Genomic DNA, 9485 nt, shown 5'->3' on the forward strand with positions numbered 1-9485 from the left:
AGTCCACCACCCTTGCTTCCTCATTTTACAAATGAGAGGAGGAATGAGGTGCTGAAGGTCACCAGGGGGCACCCATCACTCCTCCTGCACCTTTGCCTGGAAGCTCCCCAGTGCAGGGCACCAATATCAAGATGAGATGAATGGACCTCTGAGCTGGGTGTCACCCCCAGGAAATAATGTCTCCCTCCTGGGCATTGACACAGCTGGAAAAAGGGGGAGCCAGGGGTGTTAATTAAATCACCAGGACTACTCCTGGACCCACAGGATTCAAGATGTTAAGGAAATTGACAGTCACCCCCATCCCAGCTCAATTGTCCATTGCCCTCCCAGTGCTGGGCAGTGTCCACTGACACCCAGCTCAGAGAGAAGAAATAAAAAGACAAGAGGGTGATCTGGAGGGGTAGAGAGCATATGGAGCCATTTTAATGCTAAAAATGCACTGCTCAAAAGCCAGCGAGTGGCTGTCCTGAAAATACAAAGGTCTCTAGTCCTTGGGGAGGGGCTGAAATCCACCAGGCAGACAGCGCTCGCTGTTATCGAATTCTCCTGGAGATCCAGTAGAGCTCCATGGCTGCCCTGGCATCTTCCACCAAGTTGTCCTGTAGACATAGGACAGAGAGGGGACAGGGGCTGAATCCAGGCACCATGGGACCTGGGCCTTCCCTGCTCATACCCTGAGTCCAGGGCTGAAGTGGGTCAGGGGTGAATCTCCCAGGCCCCTGACACCCTGGACTCGGCAGATGTCTGGAGCAGGCCTGCCTTCACCCATGAGCCCAAGGCTGTGGATGTGTCCAGAGTCACCCTGTGTGTGGCAGAGCCAGAGACAGGACCCAGGTGTCCTCCTTCCCAGGCTGGCTGTCTGTCCACGGCCCCAAGCTGCTTGTTATAAGTGTGGCAGCAGCATCCTCCAGGCTGGGATTCTGCCCCGCCCACCCTCGTTCTGCACAAACCTGGCCCGTACCCCTGAAGAGAGCACTTACTGCTGTTGAGTCCATTTCCTCATCTACTAGATGGAGGAGAGGTGCAGAGACCCCTGGTCCCTCCCAGCCCTGCCTCTTCCTGGGGCCCCGGGACTTGCCAGTCTTGGAGACTCAGACGTGGAGATGGAAGCTGGCTCCTTCCCCTCTGTCCACCCTCTCTGCTTGTTTCCTCTTGGCTGCTGGGTCCTGTTTATTGGTCACATCCCTCCTGACTAAATAGACCCGCCTTCCCCACGACTTCTGCTTGGTAGTGAACATGTTTCTCTTTCATAACAAGAGTTTCCTCAGTCACGTCCCAGTGGTCCAGCTCTCCAGGGATTCTTGTCAAAAACACAAACTGCTTCCAGGTGTTCCCACAGTCTGAGGTGTCCCAGATTCCCTTGTTCTTGCACATTCTTGACTTTGCACTGCTTCAGAGTCCATTTTAGCAGCCATTTGTAGGAAAAGATTGCTTTTGTGGGATTTCTAGGTAGTTCAATTGTAAAGAATCTACTTGCCAATGCAGGAGACACTGGCTTGATCCCTGGGTCAGGAAGATTCCCTGGAGAAGGAAATGGCAACCCACTCCAGTATTCTTTTCTGGGAAATCCCATGGACAGAGGAGCCTGGCAGGCTACAGTCCATGGGGTCACAAAAAGTCAGACATGACTGAGTGACTGAGCATGCATGCATGCATGCATTACTTTTGTATTGAAGCAGGCCTGATGTTATTGTTATGTTATTATGGCCCTATTATAAAGAAGAATGCAAAACTCTGCATTCAGTTTCAAATAAAACATAAGAAAGATAAACACTAAAGTCTAGAACCAACATGAATGTGTATTCCCAGTGCTAAGAAGAGGGTTTGACATATGACAGATGTTTTCCAGTCCCAAGTTCTGAGGACCTGAGACCCTCAGATGATGGAGAGGAGGAAGAGGAGAAGGAGGGAGAGAAGGAGGGAGGAGAGTCTGAGCAGCAGGAGGACCATCACTCCAGAGAAGGTTTCCTGAAGCAGATAAATTGTGCTGAGAGACCTGGTGATGAGAGGGTAAATATATCTTGAGTTGCCCACATGCTTCCCTGTGGTGAACTGATGAGAATGGTTTCCATGGAGAGGTGGGAACAGAAGGCAGAGAGGGAGTTAGAGCAGATGAGAGGAGGGAAGATGCAAAGGAGGGGTGTAGATCATGTTTGCTTGTGGAGAAAGAGTGCAAAGGACAATAGCTGGGCATGTGTAGGATCAAGGATTTGCTTTTGCTTTTTTTTAAACTGCAAAATGCTACAACACAGTTTGCACATGACACATGCCATATATATTGACTGAATTCCATTTCCTCATGCCAGAACTCAAAACACTTTTTATTGGCAGAATCTGACCAGTAACTGAACATTTTTGGTTCATGGCCTCGCCCCTGGACCTGAGTGTAAAAGAAACGGGAAGCTAGAGTTCAAATGATTTCCCACCAGACTTTCAAACTCATTGATGACTTTTTTCCTAATGCCAAATTCTGTGGACTCAGTGTTTGTGTCCCTCCAAAACCCATATGTTGAAGCCTAAATCACCAATGTGTTGGATTTGGAGGTGGGGCTTCTAGGAGGCAGTTAGGTCATGAGGCTGGGGCCTGTGTGAATGGGATTAGTGCCCTTATGAGAAGAAACAGGAGAGATGATCTATTTCTCCATCATGTGAGGACATAACCTCATACAGCGGGAAGACTGCAAACCAGGAAGAGAGCCCTTGCCAGATTTCAGCTCTCCAGGAACCTTGATCTTGAACTTCCTAGTCTCCAGAACTCTGAGAAGTAAATGTCTGTTGTTTAAGCTGCCCAGCCTATGGAGTTCTGTTACAGCAGCTCAACTGGCAAAACACTGGGTCCTGGCAATATAACAGGAAGCATAGTTTGTTGAGTTGGAGTGTTTCTTCCAGTCAAAGCCTATGGGGCAGACATAATAGATCTGGGGAGAAAATTGTCATCTTCCTAAAGGACCCAGAAACAGCTGGTCCACCAAGTATTTCCAGGCCTAGTGCCCTTCCCCACCCTCACAGCTGTTATCCCCCTCCTCCTCCATCAAAGCCATGGTGCATCTTTGTTCAAGGTTGCCTTTCAGTGGCCCCCCTCTCTGCCTAGCCCTTCATATCATTGTCTCTGACCCTCACACTAACCCTGGGAGGGTTCTTATTATTCCCAGTCTACATATCAGGAATCAGAACATCAGCGAGGCTAGAGCTCAGGACCTCCCAGTCCGGGAACCACTGAGCAGGTCCTGGCCTTCAGCCTCTGCCAGCCAGGTCCTGCCCTTCCTGTGGCTGCACCTCGGGCCAGGCTCCTGGGGCTTCCAAACAACAGGGGAGCCTCAGTTGTGATCACTGCTTTCCAGACTTTCCCTTCCTTTAGAGGACAGGTGCTAACTCACATAAAGATAATTTTTATTAAAATCCACCCCTCTTCTGTAGACTCCAGTGAGTCCTGGGTGCAGTTAGGCTGAACCACCAGCCTTGCCAGCTCCCCCTTGGCCTGAGCTCTTCCTTCAGATGGAGGGTGCTGGAGGGGGTCCATCAAGCAGAATGAGTCCAGCCTCCACTGAGGACCCCTCGGAGGTAGAGCTAGGACTGGGTGGCAGGATGGAGTCTGCACCCCTTTCTCTCTGTCCTAGCCCTAAGCTCTGGGAGATGGGAGGACGATGAAGAGGTGAAGATGCCCAGTCTTGAGCAACAGTCGAGTTCAGGACCCTTAACAAGGTCCCCATCAGAGTCCTCAGGGCTCAACCACCTGGTAACAGAGACCAGCGATTCTACCAGGTAACCCAGCACACCCCCTGAACTCAGGATGCTGGGCCAGGCTAGTGTTTGCCTTTTACTCCTGTTTCTCAGCAAAGCCACTCAAACCCTGTCATCCCCCAGCAGGAAAAGCATGTGTTCTTTCCATATAGAGGAGAAATTGTGCCCCAAGTGTGTAAGTTTCTTGGCTGCGGAGCCTGGCCCAGACAGCAGCACACTGGGTAGGAAGCGGGTGGCGTTTGTATCACTCCTGGGACCAGACTGGCTGGATCCTCACCTTCAGAGACAGTGATGCTGTCCTGATGGGGCTGGGCGCTGGGGAGCAGGGTGGTGGGACGTGTGCCTGGAGATAGCAGGTGAGGGTGGAAAATCCTGTCTTTGAACAGAAGGTCTTTCTCCATCAGGTGGGGCTAGGGGGCAGAGGAAGGAGAGGAAGAGGGGTAGCTACAGGGTGTGAGAGGGGCCGGCACCCTTCCCAATCTCCTCACTCCTCCAGCTAACAGGTCTGAGTCACAGGTGCCCCAAGGGAGCTCAACAAGGCATGGCCACTGTAGTCAGTCCTTTCAGACCACCCCCCAGATTTCCCTTGGTTCCTCCAGGGTTAGGTGGCAGAAAAATATCAATGATGTCCCTGTCTTCTAGTTCATTTTGCCAGAGACTCAGGAACGTACAGGTCTTTCCCAAGCCAGCCCTGGGTTGGAGGACATGCTGGATCCCCCTGGCTCAGCTGAGTTCTGGTTTTCTTCCCACCTTTTCCTCATTTGTTAAGAATCCACTGTGAATGGGTTTGGGGGACATGGGCAGAGAAGGGACAAGGAGGCCAGGGTGTTGGGGTGGGTGGTGGGGCAGAGGTGAAATGCAATCCAGATAAAGGCAAAACATTGAAGAAACTGGGGACATTTAACCTGGAAAGTCAAAGATCCAGGGTTGAGACAGAGACATGAGGATGAGCTAAAGATAGGTGACAGCTCACCACGTGGAGGTGACACTGGATTTGCCCTGCGTGGATGCTTCAGTGGGGAAAGCCCTGTGTGTATGAACCAGGGACCCAACCCTCCGAGCAGTGCTTTCCAGGCAGTGACTCCTCTGTCCTTGGTCACATCCAGGCCAGGGTCCATGGCCCAGGTGAAAGGAGTCAGGTGGCAGGTGGGAGGTGGGTTAGGGCTCAGGGCTCAACCTGGTGCCCTATTGTCCAGACACAGCCCTGAACATGTTCCCACGGGCCAGCGTTTCTTCACAGACACCATCAGCTGGGCTGAGAGGCACCTGCCCAGTGCAGCCTGCATTCTCAGTCCTGACAAACATCAGGCCGGGATCACTGACTTGTTCCTGGACCAACTACTTAGGCATTTCGAGTTGTGAGCCCTGGAGCAGAGGCCCTGACCACACTCATCACCCTTGCCTTCTCTAGGTCCACCGGAAGGCCTACCTGGTCATCATTATTTTTATTGGAGCCTCAATCTCACAAATTACATTTGTTAATGTAAGAAACAACAATATTGTCAAATAGGCAGAGTACAAGTAAAATAGCTAGTGAAATTAATAAGCTTATAAGTAAATAGTGTTATCTTCTAAGGAATCACATGGCTGGGGCCAGAAGAAGAAAAATTCATCTTTATGGTGGAGCAGGTATTTCTCTCCTTGGGGAGGTCAGGTTAACACATACTGCAGATGCACACTGCAGTCTAGAGTGGAGGGAGGAGCCCCAAAAGGGCAGAGAAAAAAAAATTATGTTGAAATGGTTCCTGTCTTGCCGTGAAATACAATTTTTATTTCATTCCTTCTTAAAATTTGCCTGCCATGGGGACCCTCTTGAGAGCCCTCCCCATCCACTGCACCTGCCACTGGGTGAAGATCACATGGTTCACCTCAGTACAGGCAGCAGGGTGGGGGTGGGGGGGTCCTTCCCTGTCCCTCACCCACAGCTCTGCTAGCCTGGCACCTCTGGCCCTGGTGACACCAGAATGCTGGGCTCTGAGGCTTTGTGGCTGAGAGCAGGAGAGGAAGAAGGCTTGTAAAGGGCTGCTGGTCTGAATTCATCCATGAACAGGGATGGGGAGGCACATACAGACACACACACTGAGCCTACATCCAGGCACCTTTAAAGAAAGCATCCCGGTGCTGGCAGAGGCTTTTAATAGCTAAGGATCTGGGGCTTTGGAGTGCGGCCAAACTGCTAGTTTCCTCTAATGGGCTGAAGCCCTAGCCTCAGCCTGAGGGGGCATGGGGAGTGGCTGGGTGCGGTTCACAGAGGGGGGTCTTTTGGGTGAGCATGGAAGTCCAAGTTGACTAAGCTACTTCTGAACTCTAGGCACATTGAGGGGTGTCAGGACCTGTTGATTTTGTTTTGCTTTGTCTTTGTCCTTTCTATTAGGTTGGGGAAAAAAAAGAACATTTTGATGTAGAACGAGAGACAAGGTTACTCTCTATGATTGCCAGCAAAAGCTGATAGGAACCAGAAGCTTCAGGGAATTTAACACACACACATACACACATATATTTTCTATATGTACACATACACACACACACATATAATAATACATTGTGTAGATCATTTATGCTTGGGGCCCAGAGCACAAGGAAGCAACAGTAGAAAGCAACTGACTCACAGAAACACATGTGTGCCCCACGCACTCAAACACTTCAGTTTCTTTAACTACAAAAGCAGCAATTCCCCACCACCTCAACACACCTGCCCAAAAAAATTTGAAAAGAAACGTCCCTTTAAGAACAAGGCCACCCAGTAAATTCTGAACCCCTGACTGCTGCTGCTAAGTCACGTCAGTCGTGTCCGATTCTGTGCGACCCCATAGACAGTAGCCCACCAGGCTCCTCCGTCTCTGGGATTCTCCAGACAAGAATACTGGAGTGGGTTGCCATTTCCTTCTCCAATGCATGGAAGTGAAAAGTGAAAGTGAAGTCGCTCAGTCGTGTCCAACTCTTCGCGATCCCATGGACTGTAGCCTACCAGGCTCCTCAGTCCATGGGATTTTCCAGGCAAGAGTACTGGAGTGGGGTGCCACTGCCTTCTCCAGAACCCCTGACTAGAAAAGTGAAAAAAAAAAAAATCAAGGTAACAACAGCATTAAGGCTGCAGTGTCCATGGTCTTCTCCCTGCGGAGGCAGGACCTGCTGTTTTGATCACTGAGGTAGGAGGGTCACACCACTGCCCCTCACCAACACTGCAGACAGGCGTCTACAAGACCTGTGGTTCTTCACCAACTCCTCTTTTGATTCCTCAGAGAAGGTATTCATCCTTTGCTTTCTCTAAGAGTCCCTCTGGATGATGGGTGTTTAGTGACGCTGAAAAAATTCAACCAATCTCTTGGAAGGATGAGCACCGGATGGGACCTAAGGATCCAGGGTCTCTAAGATTTCTGCCACCGAAAATTGTCGACCTTCAGCGATTTTTTATTTTAAGTAAAAGGGAGATGCACCATGCATCCACTGTGAGAATGGGGGTCTAATACCTATCTAACTACCCGAATCACAAATCCACACACATCAACTGAGGCACCCCCAGGGGACAGGCACGCTTTGGCAATGAGGCCCCTCCGGAGATCCAGAGTGTGAACAGCTACACAGAGGGCTGTGTGCTGTGGAGTCAGCACCTTAGGAGGTGGGAGGGGGCGGTGGGCAGAGAAGGAAGGAATCTCAGGTCCTGATGGATGAGAAGAAGGAAAATGAGGAGAGGTGGTCAGGACACAGGAGATGGGAAAACCAAGGATGACCCAAAAAAGGACAAAAAACAGAACATGTAGAAGAGCTGAGAGCAGCAAGAGAAAAAGGCAAAACAGGATGTGGGCAACCAAAGAAAACAGGAAGGAGACGATGAAGGGGAGAAGGAAACAGAAAAGAGAGTGAGGTGAAGGGGGAAAGATGTGAGGAGGGAGAGAGGGAGCCAGGAAGAGGACATCAGAGGACGTCAGAGCTTGGTGAGGATACCTTTGTGAGCAGAGGATCAGGAGTCCCTGGGCAGAGCCTCAGTCCCTACAGAGACCTGGCGGGCCCAGTACACCAGGTCGGCCACGTAAACCAGCAGGTTGATGGCTGTCAGGATGGCCACAGCCAGTCGCTGGTCCCAGGTGCACATGTCGTAGGTGAGCGCGTCCCTGCAGTCCCCATCACTGGACCTCTGGGACTGCCCGCCAAACTCCTCGTTGAACTGGTAGAGCAGCCAGAGGACCAGAGCACTGACGTAGAGGAGGACGGAGAGCAGGGTGAGCACAAGCTGGAAAACGGGATACGGTCTGGGCAGCCTGTATTCCCATATGCCCAGGTTCAGCAGGATGGCCAGGGCTGCTGGGATAAAGCAGATGGAGTACACGGCCACACACCACTCCAGGGCCGGCTGGTGCAGGTACAGGGAGGTGTTAATGATGAAGGTGAAGATGATGCCGGCCATGAAGGTCTCCAGTACCTTCAGCAGGCCTGGCACAGTGAGCACATAGCAGGTGGTCTTGTAGATCTTGCAGCGCTTCCACATTTTGACCACTTCCGTGGCATAAAACACAGATGCGATGAAGGAGAATGCAGTAGCAGAGATGGCCCGGTCCTGGTAAGGACCATAAGGCAGGAACTGGACATAGGTGATGGAGTAGATGATAGAGGCCGAGAGACAGAGGAGGGCAGAGTAGCAGGCATAGGTGTTGGAGAAGTACCAGAAGAAAGGAAACTCGGACGGGAGCCTGCGTAACTCAACTGTGAGGATAATGAGGGTCACCACACAACAGAAGCACCAGATGGACATAAACCAGTTACCTATGTACCCCCTGTGAATGCCCATGTTGGCTACCAGGGAGAAGGACATGCAGGTGGAAAAAATCTGTGGCGGGCGGAGGAACCGGCATGTGGTATCCAAGTCGGCCAGGTATAGAGTTGTTCCCGAGTTGGACATGGTGTTGGACGGTCAGGCAGGTCACAGTCACTGGGGTGGCAGGATCTTCCTGAGTAAGCACTGTAAAAAGATCCAGTTCTGGAAGTTGATTAAGAGAGATTCAGCTAGAAAGGCTCAGGGACCTGTGACGGCAGAGGCTCAGGGTCTGTGGAGTTAGAACAAATGGCCCAGACGCTTGGGTAACAGCACAACTGCTCCTGAACGGTTCTCTCCACCCATCACTGTTGGCCTTGTCAGGAGACTTGTCTTATCCCAAACCTCAGAGCTGGGTTGAGTCTGGCCTCACACCATGTACATTGTGGATCTCTGACTGTGGGCCGTTATCTGTGGAGACACAGAGAAGGATGGTTCTAATCTGCAATCCAAACCCTTCGAGTCTCTCAAAATTGAAAACAAATTCTTGAAAAACTGTTCAGTAACAAAATTTGACCTGAACAGACATGAGACAATTCATGATCTCTATTTAATTCACTTAGTGTGAAGTTTCAAAAGTTCAGTTGCAGAAACACTAATGTCTGAATATAAGGTGCGTTCACACCCCAGTGGGGTGTGATGTCATGTAGAGTAGATGTACCATATCACCTGTCTGGAGCAGATCTGATTCCAAGGGTTTCAGAAAAGGAACTGTGGATTTTACTGCTAACCCCATTTTACAGATGAGAAAACTAAGGCTGTGGAGTCAAGTTCCTTCCCTAGGTGGCATGACTAGGAAGTGGGAACCCAGATAAAAATGCCAAAACTGTGGGTGTGAACACTTTGCTCTAAAGCCCAGCATGTCAGCAGAGCCTGTGGGTGGGAGCCCAGGACCAAAGCCCGGGGCTCTGGGAACCCAGGACACACCTTCAGG

The 9485-nt window shown here is 50.9% G+C and overlaps 1 protein-coding gene across 1 annotated transcript; it reads right to left on the reverse strand.

Annotated features, from left to right (window-relative positions):
- Nucleotides 1-7702: 7702 nt before the first annotated feature.
- LOC145528544 (myeloid-associated differentiation marker-like) lies at nt 7703-8551 on the reverse strand. Its single transcript, XM_081547215.1, has one exon. It carries the CDS (start codon nt 8549-8551, stop codon nt 7703-7705), a length of 849 nt encoding a protein of 282 aa, XP_081403341.1.
- Nucleotides 8552-9485: the final 934 nt, after the last annotated feature.

This window comes from Giraffa tippelskirchi, chromosome 12 (genome assembly GCF_054371585.1).
Source record: "Giraffa tippelskirchi isolate mGirTip1 chromosome 12, T2T-mGirTip1v1.2.pri, whole genome shotgun sequence".
NCBI lineage: Eukaryota > Metazoa > Chordata > Mammalia > Artiodactyla > Giraffidae > Giraffa > Giraffa tippelskirchi.